This window comes from Lissotriton vulgaris, chromosome 10 (assembly GCF_964263255.1).
Source record: "Lissotriton vulgaris chromosome 10, aLisVul1.2, whole genome shotgun sequence".
NCBI classification, from domain to species: Eukaryota; Metazoa; Chordata; class Amphibia; order Caudata; family Salamandridae; genus Lissotriton; species Lissotriton vulgaris.
The window spans coordinates 724,153,225-724,171,429 of NC_141698.1; the positions used below are offsets into that span (position 1 = coordinate 724,153,225).

Below are 18,205 nucleotides of genomic sequence, written 5' to 3' on the forward strand. Positions count from 1 at the left end.
AAGAAAGTAGTCCTTACAGTGGAGTTTAACAGATCAGGAAAATTGCTACAGATCTTTTCTGGTGCAATAAAGCAAGTAGTTTAAACCATCTAAACGGCATTTTTCAATTCCTTTTGGAGATATAGAATCCTAAGGCAAAGTTACAACCCAGGCAAAAACTGTCCACACTATCAATGGAATAACTTGAAATGAATGGCTTTACAGTCTTTGCAAGGCCTGCACAGGTGAAAATGAGGAAGAGGTCCCCATTAGTATGGGTCACTCTTTTGGGTTCTTGAGTAAAGTTGCCAAACCATAATTTACCAGATTATCTGAAAACCGTAACTCAGATTTTCAAATGCATTAAAGGTGTATAAACTCATCTGTGGAAGAATTTGCCTCCACAAAATGTTAAAAAATATACACTGGTTCTTATAAGGTCTGAGGTTTGATAGCAGTCAAATGAGTTTTAAATACTTATTGCTTTGGAAAAATACACCCATGTACATGCAAAAACAATTTTGCCATACAGATAAACAAAATCAAATACTGACCTGTTGTGCTGACCATGTACTTCCACTTAACCACATACGTATCACCCTCATGAAACTGTCCAATACTTTGCTTGGGTAACCTGCTGTAGTCAAACTCCAGGATATGCCACACGTCTACTGACTCGGTTATGATTTCCAACTGCCTCCTGTCATCTCCTTCCACAAACCCATAGCCTCTGCCAATGTTCAATCCATCCAAGACTGTCCCAACAGCGGTCTGGGGGACTGGAACCATGAGCATGACGTTGTATGGCTTGAAGTCTGTTTTCTGATCTTCCTGTAAGGGTAGAATTTGGAAAGAGATATTTTGACTTAACTTAAAGTAACATTTAACAACCTAGTTAAGCATTGAAATAAACAGTAGTACTGTGAATGGATTGTGAATTGTTCAATACATTCGCGGTTTCTGGTCCTTGGTTGCGGTTTATGCGGCCTGTTGCTGGATACTTACATTCCGCTCTTAAGTCACCCCAATCAACAGACAACCTTGAAATGACAATGCATTCTTTAGAACGCTAGCGTATATGAAAACAACAAGTGAGCAATTCATTACTAATGCTTTTTTCCTGTTTACTTTCTCTACTTCAGGGTGCATCACTGCACCATTAAACAGACTAAGTGTGAACAGGTCCGAAAGCAAAAGGAAAGCATATAGATACCCACAGAAAAGCTTCAGTTTATAAAAAAACAGAAAATCAGCACATTTTCAGTTCACATAAATGAAAACCAACAAGTTTCGGGAAAAAGTGTTTGTATGAAGGATATTTTCAAGACAAATCCACAGAGACGGAAACGGGGCACAAAGCAGCTCCCTCATACATTTGTGACCTCACTCTGCATCAAAAGTAACATCACCCATAGTTTGGAGAATGACATATTCTGGGAGAACATCAACATTCACCAAGCGTGGAAAGCTGTTCTGGTGCATGGATGTATACTGATGGATCCTTCCATTCAGAGATGAGTTTTATGTAGCCAAGGGCACAGATTGTCAGTTTCGCATCGCATTGATCAACTGAACTAAAAAGATTGTAGTGTTTTGTAGCATTTTTATACTACTTTTCTACTTCTTGGAGGGGCCTTAAAGAGCTTTTGGGTTGGCCAGGCAAGTAGCTACTATTGTGCATGGTCGCGGAAGGCTGTTGGTGCAGATGACAACAAAAAACAGCTTATTTGTGTCCTCCATAATCAATATATGGCGTCTCTCCAGAATAGGGAAAAGGAGATGGGAGACTTCATGGAAAAGGGTCACCGGTAATTGTCTAATAAGATGCATGATTGAAAACATTTCTTCCGGCTGATAAAATTTGTTTGCCAGTGGGGATTGTTTTCTGCCGCTCATACATATGTGTTTAAAGAAACAAGGAAACCCAATTGCAATGGTCAGGGACCTTGGGTAGTAGTGCGCTCCAAACACAATAGTTCCTGACAGGGAAGATCCATAAACAAAACAAATATAGACCTGGAATCAATGCTATATTAGGGCTGTCCAGCCATACACAGATTTTAATGTTTCAGATCACAAAAGCAAGGATAAAGTGGGACACAATCCTGCATCCAACGCAATACATATAACACATCACACAATTACCAAAAAACTCAGGCAAGACAAGAGCTTGTAAGTTATATATAAAATGAAACTAGCAAAGATAGGTAACAACACAGTTGCACTTAAATAATCATTTGGATTGTGTTTATGGTGTGCATAAGGTAGACAACATTTCGATTCCGTAAAAACCATACTGGGATCATCATCAGGATGTAACGTTACATGCCTGAGAGAAATTTGCTGAGCGAATATGCACAAGGCAAGTATTTTTGTAATGGTGTGGCAATTAATGGCATGCAGAAGCAATGCGAATAGACCTTACTGAAGGGGGCCAGTTGGCTGAACCAACACAGTGTCACAAGGGAGATGGCGCATGTGGATTATGACAGAGAAAGAGAAGAGAAGTTAAATGGACCGCGTCCGCGTGTCCAATGCGATGCCAGTGGCGCTGGGTTAGGGCACAATGACCTTGGTGTGGATCAATGTGGACTTGATCTAACGATAGAAAACCAAAAGCTGCACCACGATGGTGCGGGCAACGTGTGAGCCGCTGCGCTAGGGGAGGCACAATGAACTCAGAATCCAAGGTGTCCGGGTGAGCTCTGTAGATGAGTTAACCTTGCTTTTGTGTTCTGAAACATCATTAAAATCACTTTATCCGGCTGGACAGCCATAATATAGTACTGATTCATGGTCCATATTTATTATTTTGTCTATGTATCTTCCCTGTCAGGGCCTATTGTGTTTGTAACGCTCATACATACATGGTGAACACCGCCGACTATGTAAATTGCATATTGCAACTTCTTTACATTATTTTACCTTGGCGTAAAGTATCCGAAGCCAGGGGGGTCTTGTTCGTTCAATACCAACAGAAAACAATAAAACATTTTCAAAAACGAAACATTGTGCAACATCAATTCATTTCCTGGACAGTAAAGCATAGGAGTTGCTGCTCTAGCTGAATTAATGGAAAAAACAACACAGGGTCCTGGCTGCTCCCAGTAAGGCTAAGCCAAATATAACTAAAGAACAAAACAGTGGCCAATACTGGATAAACTTCAAAAGTGATCTAGTTGAAACGTTTATGAATCAAACATAACGGTCCGTTTTGCGTCACTAGTCCAATTTTTATTTTATACACTAGTTGAGCTTTGCAATTGAAATCATGTCAAAAATTAAATATGCATGTATAGACGATTAGAAGGTTAGACATATCAAACCAGCAGTTTTATACATATTTACAATTTAAACACATCCTACAAACAACATTCATACTTCATTCACACAACTATACATAAACAACACAATAAGGCCCTTTGCCAACAAAAGAATAAGTAATAAAGCCAATAGATGGTATAATTTCCCTAGTTCAAACTATTTACAATTATATGTATTGAACATAAATTCTTATTATAAAGTCAGGGATGACACTTTTTAAATGTTCATGGCTGACAAAGAGTCCAGTCAATTTTAGTTCTGGTCGACGAGTTTCAAACCCCTGATGTCGGGGTTCTCATCAGGACCAACCATTTCTACAACAGAGACCAAACAAGTGATTAAAAAATCAGCTCTTAAATTCAGATTTAAATAAACACGCCACCAGCTGGCAACACCACTATACCTTGTAAATTCGGTCAATGGCCAAGTTCGTGTGTGGTAGACAATCGACAATTTTCGTAATGACACTACGGGCACTAAGTTGTAAGTGCTGCATAGCCCGGTAAGCTAAGTTTAACAAATCATGATGTCTGGCTTGAATGCTTCGGACTTTGAGAAGTCTGTGACAAAATTGTGCCTTCATTCATTTTTTAGGTTTCTTGACCTCTTTTCTACCATATGTCGTAGTTCTTTTGTCTAGTGTCATTACGAAAATTGTCGATTGTCTACCACACGAACTTGGCCATTGACAGAATTTATAATAAGAATTTATGTTCAATACATATAATTGTAAATAGTTTGAACTAGGGAAATTATACCATCTATTGGCTTTATTACTTATTCTTTTGTTGACAAAGGGCCTTATTGTGTTGTTTATGTATAGTTGTGTGAAGTATGAATGTTGTTTGTAGGATGTGTTTAAATTGTAAATAGTAAATATGTATAAAACTGCTGGTTTGATATGTCTAACATTCTAATCGTCTATACATGCATATTTAATTTTTGACATGATTTCAATTGCAAAGCTCAACTAGTGTATAAAATAAAAATTGGACTAGTGACGCAAAACGGACCGTTATGTTTGATTCATAAAGGTTTCAACTAGATCACTTTTGAAGTTTATCCAGTATTGGCCACTGTTTTGTTCTTTAACTAGCTGAATTAATATCATACTTCATGAAGATAGTTTTTTTAGTAAAAACATCTGCTGGGATTTTAAAGCGGGACAGAAATAAAATGTGATCTAACATTTGTACATCACCCTTACATAAATTACACAACTTGTCTTTCCATCTTATTCGCCACCAAGCATCTGTAACACATTTAAAAAGGAAGACAATTTAACCTAAACAGCACACACCGACGGACACTGTTCCAGATTCCAACCCAAGTAGGGCTGTGGCGCCAAAACCGTACGAGACAGTCTATATGGAGGGGCATTCCAAAGGCTTCTGTAGGTCAGAGAGTGGAACTGATATGAGGCACACATATATAAACTATATAAATATCCAGAATCCGGCGTCAAGAAACCAGCTGAACCACATAACGGGAACCTGTTTTTGGGAGAAGTGAGAAGGTTTGTAAATTTATATAGGGCGACTTATCACCAGCAAGGGTATCTAGGCATTGTCCATGGGGAGAGTTGCGCTGACAGACTCGAACCGGATCCCCAGCTCCTGAGTCGGCAGCTCTGGCCGCTGCTCCACATCCTCTCCCCAATAGAGATTGAGTCCGTCTCCAAAGATACATATCCTACCGCTGGCAATGGTAAAGAAAAGCTAAGCTTCAGCCATGGGATTTCTACTTTCAACTCTCATGTAGCCAAGGTCTGAATGAGAGTGGATCCATGTTTACAGCAGTTTTGCAGGGCTGATTTCTGCTTTGAGATGCAACAATGCTTGGACTGCCGAAGCAGTCGCTTCAAAAAGCTGCCGGAGGTCACTCAGGAGCTTCATATGCATGGACTGTTGTGAGAATTGCAAGCTTTCTCTAATTTGAAATTGCTTTTTAGCACAGATGTCTTACAAACACAAATATTGCAGCATTCATGTTTAGGAGCTCATAAAAGCTTATTTTCAAATTACTTCAGATATAATCAAATAGATGTTTGCTTTTTAAAGTTTTTTTTAAGAACCCAGATTAAATGGTTGTCGGTGTAATCACACTACTGAAAAAACTATTACCATACACTAAACTTCCTCAATAGCTTTCTGTTTATGACTAGATAATTGGTGTGTAGTAATTGCCATTGCGTCTCACTAATAGGAAGTCAACATGTGTTTTAAATAAGATAAGGAAAAACTAATGTAGATGGCTTTCCCAGCATTTTATGAATAAAAACAAAGAGGGTTGTTAGGGTTAATGGGATGCAAAGTGTGGCTCCATATTGTAGTCTCAGTATTAACTAGGCTCTTTTCAGGATCAGGTCAATCAATTAACTTTATTGATTTAGATATTATGAGATCTACAATTAAGCAAAATACAGGATTCCATCACTTTTTATAAAATTATTTTACAAACACATCTATAAAAATCTCATTTAAAAGGATAAAACAGATTTCATGAACTTATACAGTTTATAGCAAACCAATTTATTCGGTGGAGATTTCAAGAAAGCAATCAAGTCGGTGGAGGAGAGGTTATATCTAAAAACATTAGTTTTTATAAAAGCGATTTCTAGCCTCTACTCCCTCCTTATTAGAGCAGGAATATAAAACATGTATTAAAACCTGGATTCAATTATTGCATTTGTCATATAAACCAATATTTTCATCGAGGTCACTCCTTGTGTGGGCCTTTAAAGGGAGTATACCTAGTCGGAACATGATGAAATGAAATGAGCAGGTTTTATAAAGAACGTAGTTCCCAGAGGGCATCCCAGCGTTATGGGCAGAACCGAATTAAAGCTGAGGCGGGATCATTTAGGGAAGATGATGATACTGAAATTAACAAAATTGCAAAAGGTAATTGCGCTAATCCACGATACAAAGGATTATGGGGAAATGCTGGTGGGAAAAGGTTGGCTTCTGGGATAAAGGAGCACTTTGCTTCTCCATGTACAATAAGTTTCAAGGTCAGTAGAGAATATAAGTTCCCAAATTATAAAAATATCAATGCCACTCTGCAGCGTCAAGCAACACTGACTCCCAAACCTACAGCCACAATCCTAATTTGCTCTGGAAAGAGACCCAGGAGACAAGAATTCAACAAGGGATATTAATGGTCAATAAAGGCACCCTGGAGTAAATGAAGTAGGCTTTGCAACCCAACCAGATGTAAACAAAAAAAAAAAAGTTTAAAAAGATGGATGCAACTCCGCAGTTTCGCCACTCCACCCTCGCGTGGTTCTCGAGGTCAGTGATGGACAGCTGCGGTCAGTGCCGCACAGTGTGAGCAGACTCTGCAGCAAGTGACACGTGAAGGCTACCGATGGCCTCACTAAGACTCAGCTTAACTAGGATTGTTAGAAATGGCGCCGAAAAGGCAGTGAAAGGATATGGATTGGGGCACTGGAGTATTGACGGCAGCAGGCTTGAACCAGTGTTCACATCCCCGTCCCACTAGAGTATCCTGAACCGAGCCTCAACACCACAATATTGGAAACGCAGCTTGCATTTTCTGCAGTTAGTCCTCTTAAGTGTATTTAATTCTCCACATTTTCAGTCAAATAACTGAAGTGCAAGGGCGCTATCCAAAGTCACCCAAAAATAAAAAAAGGCCTTTACATCAGTTAGGCAAGTATAACAGAAGGTTGACCAGCAATTATTTTCCGTTCCAAGAATAATAAGTGCTGTGCACATGGCACGCTTTCCCTGGTTTACGGATACTCTTAAAGCACTCCATATTCAATCCCATGTTTTGAGATGTTCCCCTAAAGCAGCTTACGGTAAACCAGACCCATTTAACACCACACTGTTAAACCGCAGTACCTTATGTGGCTGGACTTCCTCAATTGCATTCTTTTCAGCAGGTTTCTTCATTTCCGTCCAGTCCAGGAACTTTTCTTTGAACAGTAAAGTCTCATTATGTTCGGTGATTCTGCCAAAAATTGCCCAATCTGGACGTCCCTGTCCTTTTCTGCAAGAATAAAGCATACACGAAAGATTAAACAAATATGTAAATGTAGGTGCACACTTTTAGTTGCATAATTTAATTAACATACGCAAGTAGCACAAGGCAACACAATATTCCACCACAATGTACTACTTAATACATTGGCAAAGTGTGACATTAACCAACAAGTTAGACCCTTGGTCAGAAGATAAGGAAGTCAGTAGCGAGGCTCTGAGGAGACTACAGATAGAAGAAGCAGTTTACACAATCCCAGACGAGTGAAAATGCGTCAAATCCATGAGTGAGAGGTTCCAAAGCTTCAAAGCCAGGAAGGGGTTAGATCAGCAAGAGTATGACCAGTGTAGCCGAATAATGCAGAGGAAGAGCAGAGATGACTGGCTGGGCTGCAGTGACGGCATTAGATAGCAATGAAAGGTGCACCAGGTTTATGGAAGGCGTGGTTAACTATGCACGCCAGGGTCAACTGCACATGAAGGCTTCTGGCATCCAGTGTTGGGAAGGAAGGGCTCATGCTCTGTGGTTGCGTATCTTGAGGCCCACATGCAACTAGACCATTGCGTAATTCATGAAGCCTCGCAATGAGGTACAAGGAAAGTCGGAGGTAAATTCTGTTGGATTTGTCAAGCATGAAAAGATGGGAGTATTTTAAAGTCACTCTGTGCAATACCATCAAGTACAGGAGGATTCTTTTGCCGATGTAAAGGTAATAGAAGCCGGAGCAGTCCCAGTTCATTTGTGAAACCGAACTGAAGTCTGTGCCAAGGCAAATACCACACTTCTATTTTTTACTTCGGGTGAAATAGGGGCAAGTACCAAGAGCCATTAGCCACACAAAGGAAGGCAGGTAAAGCCATACGAACTGGAGAGAAGTCGCCTCAGTTTTGAGATCTTTACGCTTCAATCACATCTCTTCTCTAACCGTGGATTGTAGCCGTGCAGTGTCTGTAAGCATCATGGATGCAGCCAAAATGCAGCAGAACACTGCAGGGTCATTGGGTAAAATGCAGTTAATAAGTGACTGGAGGGGTAACTGGGCTCTGGGGCATAAGTGAGCTGTTGCTCTATGGCAATATAGTGCTCTTTGCACTGCTGCAATGTTTTAGAAAACATTGCTATCTTGACCAGGAATAAATAGTTTCTTACCTGTCGGTGTAGTTTTGCAGCTTGAAGATCTTTCTGGATTCACTATGCTGCGCATTATTCCGCGGTCTAGTGGTTGGGTCCGGAATCGTACTCTTTTCTTTCTTTCTTTTCGTAGCTCAGGTGGGCATCGACGTCCCACCTTCTGGTGTACTTCCGGTGACGTCAGCACGCTTCCTGCGGAAGCTCCCACCTTTAGGCGCCATCTTCGTATTCTTTTTTCCCTTGTTTTGCGTTCTGTTCGTGAATCCTTGGCAATGTTTTCAAGTTCCTCCTTGAAGTAAATGATTTTTCACTTTGTCTCAAAGTGTCTGTTTGTATTTTATTCCTTGTATTTCCACTTTTTTCTCCTGCCTCGTCTTTCTGGCGTAGGTGGGTGGGTTCGCTAGTAAATCCAGAAAGATCTTCAAGCTACAAAACTACACCGACACGTAAGAAACTATTTGTTTTGCAGTGTGAATCTTTCTGGATTCACTATGTTGTGCATAGATTTTGTAGCGGTTTGTTAAGTTTGTGGCGGCTGGGTGGAAGATGAGCGTTGGTTGTTGAATATATGTTGAAGCACTTTGTCCTACTTGTGCTTCCTTGTTCATCTGTATATCCATGCAGTAGTGCTTAGTGAACAAGTGCACTGAAGCCCATGTTGCCGCCAGACATGTCTTGAATGGGTGTGTTAGCCAGGAAGGCTTTGTTGCTCCCTTTTTCTTGGTAGAGTGGGCTTGTGCCCCCTCTGTTAGTTCTTGACCTGCCTGCTTGTGGCAGAATTGTATTGTTTGTGCGATCCATCCTGCAATGGTATCCTTTGTTACTGGTCTACCCAGGAAACTGCTTGTGAAGTACACAAAGAACTGTTTTGTTTTCCTGTGCTCTTTAGTTCTTTCCATGTAATGCATTACTGCCCTTCTAGCGTCCAGAGTGTGCAGTGCCTTCTCTGCGCTTGTGGATAGTTTCTGAAAGAAGCTTGGTATTTGTATTGTCTGGTTCATGTGAAACCTTAACACCACCTTTGGCATAAAGTGTGGGTCAGTTCTCATTACCACCCTATCATTGTGTATTTGAATGTAGGGTTCTTGCAGTGTTAGCGCTTGCAGTTCGCTTACCCTGCGTAGCGAGGTGATTGCCACTAGAAAGGCTGTCTTCATTGTGAGCATTTGTAGTGATGCCTTGTGAATGGGTTCGAAAGGTGCCTTCATAAGCTCTGTTAGGACTAAATTAAGATTCCATGCCGGTGGTGGCATCCTTTTGGGTGGTGCTATTCTTTTAGCCCCTTCCAGGAATCTTTTTACTACTTGTGATGTGAAGAAGCTCTTTCCTGTCTCTGCTCTTGTGTAGGCTACTATCGGTGCTAGGTGTACCCTCAGTGAGGTGGACCTTAGGTTTGATTTGAGTAGGTGCATTAAATATTTTAGCACCCTTGATTCCCTGGTCATCTTCTTGTGCAGTTTCTTCTCGATACACCATTGTGTGAATCTTTTCCATTTTGCCACATAGCACCTCCGTGTGGTAGGCCTTCTTGCCTCTCGTAGCACCCGCAGTGTGCTCTCCGGCAGTTTCAGATGTGCAAACTATGTCTTCAGGAGCCATGCCGCTAGTAACTCTCCGTTTTGCATGGAGATTAAGTCCTTTCTTTTCCCGAATTTGTGAGAACCATGACTACCTGGCCCACTGTGGTGCCACCAGAATCAGCGTCATGTTGCTGGTTCTGCATTTGCCGAGTACCCTGTATATCAGTGGTATCGGGGGAAAAACGTAGGCAAATGTTTTCGACCAGCTTATCCATAGGGCATGCCCTTGTGATTGTTCCCCTGGATGCGAAGTATCAGCATTTTGCATTCTGGTATGTTGCAAATAGGTCTATTGTTGGAGTCCCCCACTTCTTGAATAGCCTTTATGTTTCTTGTGCATTGAGCTCCCACTCGTGGGATGCTGATGTCTGTCTGCTGAGCCAGTCTGCCTCCACGTTGTCCTTCCCTGGTACGTGTATAGCTAGGAGTTCTATTTTGAGTGGGATGGCCCATCTCCATATGTCCTGCTCTACGTTGGATAGTGTGACTGATTGTGTTTGCTAATGTAGAACATTGTTGTGGTGTCAGTCTGTATCAACACTCATTGCCCGTACAGTTGATTCTGGAAGGGTTTTAGGGCGAGGAACACGGTCTTTAGATCCATGTAGTTGATGTGCCTGATCGCATCTGTTGGAGTCCACAGACCCCGCACCTTGAGTTGGTTCATGTGTGCTCCCCATCCCTTCTGGGATGCGTCTGTGGTGATGGTCACGGTTGGGTTTGGTGGTGTCAAAGGCTTCCCCTCTGTTATCCTTGTTCCACCACGCTATCTCCTCTTGCACTGCATGTGTTACAACCACTAGATCTTCCCAACTCCCTGTAGCTTGTGACCATTGTTGTTGCAGCCATTCCTGGAATGGTCTCATATGTAGCCGTATATTGGGGACTACGTGTATGCGGGACGCCATCATCCCCATGATCTTGCTCCCTTTCCTCACTGTCAGAGCTCGCCCCTTCTGGTACTGACCGGTCTCCTTCAGCTGGGCAAGTGTTCTCTTGTTCTCTTGTCGCTGGGGAACACTTTGCTCTGTATGGTGTTGATCTGTGCACCTAGGAAGATTTTCACTTGCTCTAGTTCCATTGAGGATTTCTCCCAGTGTATTGAGAATCCCAGTTCCGTTAGCATTTTTGTGACCTGTTGTGCATGTTCCTTGCATTGTTTGTAGGAACTTGCTTTTATGAGCCAGTTGTCGAGGTAGGGGTATACATGGATCCCGTCCCTCCTCCGGTGCGCTGCCACGGCAGCGAGGCTCTTGGTGAAGACCCTTGGAGCGGTTTTCAGTCCGAAGGCCAGGGCGGTGAACTGGTAGTGTGCTTTGTTGATGGCAAATATCAGTAGATGAGAAAGGTGTGGGTCACGCACTCCTCGATGTATCAAAATTGATATTCTGTGGTGTGCTGCGGAGATATCACCCCCCGACAAGGTGTGGAAATCACTTATGGTTGGTGGCACCTAGTGTAGATGCCAACTCTCAGCGCACAACCTTGATTGAAACCAATAAGTTTCTTAAATGAATCATTCCAAGTGGTAGTCAAAGATTAAATCAAGTTCATCATTGATCATCCATGTTTAATTTCACATGTATTGTTTGTTCAAATCAATGAGATAAACATGTCATGCATGTATCCGATATCACAAAGTATGAATGCACATTATTTCCCAATGCATTTCGGATACTAGATCCTTCATCAGGGGAATCCTAAAAACAAAATGAGTAAACTCAGTATGATCCTCGACGGTGGAACAATATGTACAAACATTTATGTGCCAAAAGATTTTGCAACAATCTGACCTTTCTAACGATTTTCAAATTTTTTTGATGCAACTGATGCACTTCACTCTCTACCAGAGTTATTTCTCTTGGAATGATCAATGCTATGCACAATTGTCCGGGACCTCCATGGGCAATTGCGCTGCTCCGGTTTACGCAAATGCATTCATGATATACTTCGAGGAGACTCATATCTTGAATCGGACACCTTGGGTACAACATGCCATGTCGTTCTTGAGATATATAGATGACATTTTCGTACTATGGAAAGGTGATCATGAATCCTTAACGAAAGCGGTAGAAGATCTAAATCACATCAGTGATCGAATACAATTCACTCATGAAATCAGCCTGAACACCATCACATTTCTCGATGTACGAGTAACAAGGGTGCGAGATCATTTGGAGACGGACCTGTACAGGAAAGATACTGACAAGAATAACACTCTTCATTATCACTCATATCATCAAAGATCGCTAAAAAACCATCTTCCATATTCACAATTATTACGGGTGAAAAGGATTGCATCTGACAGTCATAAATACGAAGAACAAGCCTCTGATATGTTGAAACGATTTGCCAAAAGGGGATACCCTAAACCTATTTTGACTCACGCCAAAGAACGTTGTGATAAGATCAAACGAGAGGAAGCATTAGCTACCCAAAAAAAGAGCCAAAATACTAGACCTGTCATTGTATCCAAATTTTCCGAGGCATCAAGAGCTTACAAATCCTCTATCCTAAAACATTGGGCTATTGTCAGTCAAGAACAGGATTTCAATGGCATCTTCAGCGAACAACCCCTGTTTGCGTACAAAAGGGGAAACAACCTAAAGGAACTCATAAAAAACCCAAAAACCACACAAAACGTCAACTACAAAGGCAACCAACCTTGTTTGAATTGTCAGAACTGTAATAACTTGATCAAGGGCCCTGTATTGAAACATCCCATGAAGGGCACAGATGTGAGACTCAGATTGAATGCCACTTGCGACACTGAAAATGTCATATACATCATCAAATGTCCGTGTGGACTGATGTACACCGGCAAAACTACACGCAAGCTCAAAGTAAGAATCAACGAGCACAAGAGCAATATAAGGACAGTGAATACTAAATCTAATCTGGCAGTACACTTCAAAGAACACAGACACAACATCAGTCAATTGAGGTTCGCTGCAGTAGAAGTGGTGAATAGGCGAGACGACAGAGACAACAACAATTTCTTGTTACAACGTGAAAATCACTGGATCAAATTTCTTCAGACCATGAAACCATCTGGTCTGAATGATCGGATGGAGTTCCAATGTTATCTATAGTGCAACTTCTTCAACTGATGTGATACTTAACATTCACCTGTGTACTATTTGTTATTATTTTTTATTGTTCATTTGTCTGTTCATGTCCAATTGACATTTAATACAGCTTCCATATGCTTTTTCATATTCATTCTCTTAACATTGGTTACGTTTACACCTGCTCACTCTTGTTTTTCCTCATAAACCCTTTATTTTCGAGGCTTGCGTCCTATTTTACCACTCTAACATGGCCGCCACACTATTGGTCCTTTCTCTATGTTCACTCGGTATTTTTTGTTATACTTCCGCTTTTACCAAACACCACGCTGCTCAGCTGATGGCGAAGAGCGCAAACGGCAGGACGCGCGTTCTTGCCTGCAACTTTCCGTAAGTGCACTCTAAATCGGGCTAACGCTCACGCCAGTCGGGCAAGCTTAACTTTTTCACTTTGGGGAGATTTTGGACTCGTTATCTATGTGTTTGCATGACGCTGGTGTATTTGCGAGTAACTATTTTTTTACACATTATGTTTCCCGAGCACCATAATTTCTCGCTTTCATCTTACAGCGCTAATCTCTCATCTTTGCATGTATGAATACGTTTGTTTCTGGTATCGTTTTTTCACCGTTTCACTTACGTTTTCGCGCACCTATCTAACTGGATTTCTTTCACAGTGATTATCTTTTCACATTTATCTTTTGGCACATAAATGTTTGTACATATTGTTCCACCGTCGAGGATCATACTGAGTTTACTCATTTTGTTTTTAGGATTCCCCTGATGAAGGATCTAGTATCCGAAATGCATTGGGAAATAATGTGCATTCATACTTTGTGATATCGGATACATGCATGACATGTTTATCTCATTGATTTGAACAAACAATACATGTGAAATTAAACATGGATGATCAATGATGAACTTGATTTAATCTTTGACTACCACTTGGAATGATTCATTTAAGAAACTTATTGGTTTCAATCAAGGTTGTGCGCTGAGAGTTGGCATCTACACTAGGTGCCACCAACCATAAGAAATATCAGTAGATGTTTGTGCTGTCTGTTCATGGGAATGTGTAGGTAGGCATCCTTTAGGTCTATGGTGGACAAAGTCTCCGTCCCTTATCTGAGGAATGACTTCTTGAAGAGATGTCATCTTGAATGTTTGTGTTCTTATGTATTAGTTTAGGAACCGTAGGTCCAGGATGGGTCTTAGTGTTTCATCCACCTTTGGTACGAGGCAATACTTAGAGTACACTCCCTTGTTTCTTTCGTTGAATGGTACTGTGAGAAAGTGGCTCTAAATATACTGGACCAGCATAAGGTACAGTGTGTATAGAGTCCACAAACCCCAGAGGTATAACAGAGGTTAAAGCCAGGTGTGACCTTACTCTCTAAAGTGGTAGCTTGGTTGAGCAGTAAGGCAGTACCAGAGGACAGTGTAAAGCCTTCGTTGTACCCACTCAGTCAGCAAAAGGTTTCACACACTCAAAGACTGAACTCCAGGCCAATTGTTTTTATATCAAAGATATAGTTGTTTTATTTCTAGAACCAACAGGCATCAAAATATACTGTTGTCAATATGAGAGGTCTCAGGTTAGTACTTTGCAGAAAGGCAATAAGCTTGGTAAACACAATAGGTACAGGAGTTGCAGTAGGCAACACAATTCTACACACAATTTAGCATTGAGCACAAAGAGTTTTCCTGTATAAACACAGTTGATTACTTTGTAGATTACTTTGGTAATTCCAGGACTGGCTCCTAGGTTCAGTCCTGGGGTCTAAGCTGGAAACAGTTTAGCAAAAAAGTTTTAGGTATTGCAGTGATTTTTCAGGAATAAAAAGCTATTTTAAAAGTTCACACTTATAAACTTTTTAATAGAAATCTGGCAATGTTATCCAATGAGAGAAAATTCAGATTGCAGGTAAAGTACGAACTTGTTACTTTTGTAATCCAGTACTGGGCTCTTGGGGCCAGCACTGGGTTCTCAACTTAAAAAAGGTAAGTAATTAAGTTTCAGTATTTCGTATGATTTTTAAAGAATATTTCTAGTTTTCAAAAGTAGACACTTAGAAGAAATTTCATAGAAAAGCAGACAATGGATTCCTATTGAGAAAATACAAGTTACTAGCAAACCCGCTAGGGATTACTTTTGCATTTCAGCACTGGGTTACAAGGTACAGTACTGGCTCATCTCCTGATCACAGGTGAGTATTTTGGAATTCGGATGCTTTTATATGAATATTTAAAGTTTTCAAAAGTAGACAGAAGTTTTTTTGAGTCAAACCAGTGAATGTTATTCAATGGCAGGTAAGTGAGTTACTGGTTTCCTGGTGAGTATTCGACTGGTGAAGTTGTGGTTCTGGGCATAGACTCAGGGGTCCCCCAGGGTCAAGTAGGTACAGTTGGTTCACCCTCAGCTGCGCAGGGACGGCCGGTGCAGAGGGGGGTTCCGGTTGGTGGCTGCTGGCTAGCAGGCCACGCGGCTGTGGAAGCTGGGCTCCTGGTCACTTGCTCAGGGCAAAGGGGGAAGCAGAATAGGACAAAGGTGGCACGGCCAGCGGTACTCGGGCAGCTGGGTGCAGGGTGCTTTTGAGCCATCGGGCGCTCAATGTTATCCAATAGAAAAGGTAAAAAGGGAACAAAGGCTGCATGCGAAGACTCTCCAGGGGCAACCAGCACGTCGAGAGATAAGTTGGGATCTTGGAGCACAGATAGGTACCCCAAAGGGAGGAACAGGGGGCTGTAGGGCGCCAGGTGCAGGGGTGTCTTTGGGTGTCGGAAACGCTTACCCTCAGCTGGTCATGGTTGGGGGTGGCCCCTGGTTCTGAGTCTGCAGACGTCATCTGGTTCGTCGAGGAGGGTCTTTGGGCACTGGACTTCGGGTCCCAGTCGCCGGGGGGACGTCCTCGTGGTCTTGTATCACTCGGCCATGGGCCAGGTTCGGCGGGTGCAAAGTGGGCTGGTCCTTAGCTTCCTGGCTGGCACCAGGGGGGTTGTTGCAGCAGAGCCTCTGCTGATGGGAGTCCCAGTCTTTAAGAGGGTCAAGGCAGGCAGGTCCTCTGGGTGTCCCAAGATTGCTGTCCGCAGGAGTCGCTGGGATTTAGGCAGGAGCAGGTTCCAGGATCGACAGGCCGGTAGGGCTGGGGCCAAGTCAGTTGTTGCCGTCCTGTTAGCAGCTGCGCAGCAGGTCTTCTTCTTGATCTTCTTTCTTGTTTTGGTATTGGGATCTGAGGAAGGAAGGTTCAGGGAGCCCCTAAATACTGAATTTAGGGGGGGTTACAGGCAGGGCAAGGGCAGGGACCAATAGGTCCCTGTCCTGGGGTGGGTACTACCCCTAGCCTGCTCCTCTCCTGTGAGAGGGGGGCAGGAGCCTAGCTGGGATTGGGCAGGGCTCTCCTTCAAGATGGCCAGAGACCGGGGTCGTGCTTCACCTGGTCTCCCCCACCTGAGGGGTGGGGTTGGCACAGGCTGGCACACACCCCTTCCTGACGTGTATGCCGCATCCAGGGCTGATTTTAGGCATGAGTTGGCTATATTCTTGCCTTCCTCTTTTAGGTGTGTTGCCCTCCGTTGGTATTGCTCAGGGAGGCGTTTTAGCTGTTGTCCGACCTGGTCCCAATGCTGGTACGTATGCCTGTTGAGTAGGGCATTTGAGTTGGCAATGCACAAGTGTACTGCTGCATCCCTTTCTATCTTCCTTCCAGTGAGGTCTATCCTGTTACTCTCCTTGTCAGGTGGTGGGCCTGAGTTTGTGGGAATGTTGGCCTTTTTCCGGCTGTTGCTTGCATTGATAGAGTCAGCTGTGACGGATCCCTGGATGTAGGGAGGATCCTTAGAGGAGTGTTTGTATTTTTTCTCTGTCCTGGGTGTGACAAACCTACAGCTTGCTGGTTCTTTGAATGCCTCTCTCCGCTGGTCCAAGAAACTTGGTAGCATGGGGAGGAATTGACTCCTGGTTTGAGTGGGGAGCAGGGTCTCTAGGAGGAAGCAGGATTTTTGTTGGTCTTCCTTCAGTTTCACTCCATAAGCTGTTGCCATGTTCCTGATGACCATGTTGTAGATCCCAATGGCATCTGTCGGCGAAGGCCTCAAAGGGTATGTCTTCACGGCCTCTTCCGGGCTTTCGGTGTAGATGTCCTGCGCCACAGAGGATGCAGAGTCCTAACTTGTGCACTAGTCTTCTTCGCCTTCCTCGAAATAGTATAGGCCCTCTTCCTCGTGGTGTTCCTGGGGCTCAGGAGTATTCGGTGGCTCTTCGGCGTCGAACTCCTCCTTGTCCTCGACTTCGACGATAGTCGTCACCGGGATTGTGAACCTCTTCATCTGCCCCTCGAATTCTCTTTTCCTTTGCAGGATGTTATCCATTTCGGCCTCAAGCCTTCTCTTTTCCTTTCCATCTCGGCAAGCTGTTCGGCGTTGAGTGTTTCGGACGAGCTCTTCGAGGTAGACTTCGAAGAAGCCTTCGGGTCCTTTTCCTTCGGCGTCGAGTGCTCCTTTTCGGGGGTGTGCTTCGACATCCTTGGCTTTTCGTGTGTTTTCGCCGCCTGGGAATCCTTTTCGAAGGATCCGCTGGGCTGTTTGTCCCTGGATGCAGCTGCGGCCGCTGAAAGTTTCGGCGCCAGTGCTCCTTTCGTGGACTTAGACTGTTTTTCGAGAGACTTACTCAGGCTTTCGAGAGTCTGTCGGGGGCTTTAGGGGTCAACGTCTCTCCTACCTCTTTTGTAGTTTATATATGTCTCTACGACCGTGAAGTCATCTGGTCCCTCAGCGATGTTATCCTCGTAGTCACTGGAGAGGCCCAAGTCCTGAAGCAACTGAGGTTGGCCTTTTCCTTGCATGCTGTGGTTGGCTATCCTCTGCCTCTCTCTAATCCTGAGAGTTTTCGGCGTGAAGATGGAGCAAGCGTTGCAATCCTTGCTTTCGTGGTCGACCGGCAGGCAGAGGTTGCAAACTGGGTGCTGGTCCTTTTGCGCGTACTTGTGGTGGCAATTGCGGCAGAATTTGAATGGGGTCTTGTCCAATCCTGTGCTCAGGGGGCCCCCTATGTGCGCATTCTCTGTTGGACATCAAAGTATTCAAAGTTCTCCTCCTTTAACGTCCCGCCGGTCT

General features: G+C 43.1%; 1 protein-coding gene across 28 annotated transcripts in view; it reads right to left on the reverse strand.

Moving 5' to 3' along the window:
* SVIL (supervillin) overlaps positions 1-18,205 on the reverse strand; it is an 807,080-nt gene that overhangs the window by 87,061 nt on the left and 701,814 nt on the right. For all 28 annotated transcript variants that reach the window (XM_086941586.1, XM_086941584.1, XM_086941578.1 and 25 more), the window contains 2 exons: positions 7,173-7,320; positions 534-810 (listed from right to left, as the gene is read on the reverse strand). In XM_086941586.1, coding sequence (XP_086797712.1) covers positions 534-810; positions 7,173-7,320 — 425 coding nt within the window. The remainder of the gene's footprint in view (positions 1-533; positions 811-7,172; positions 7,321-18,205) is intronic.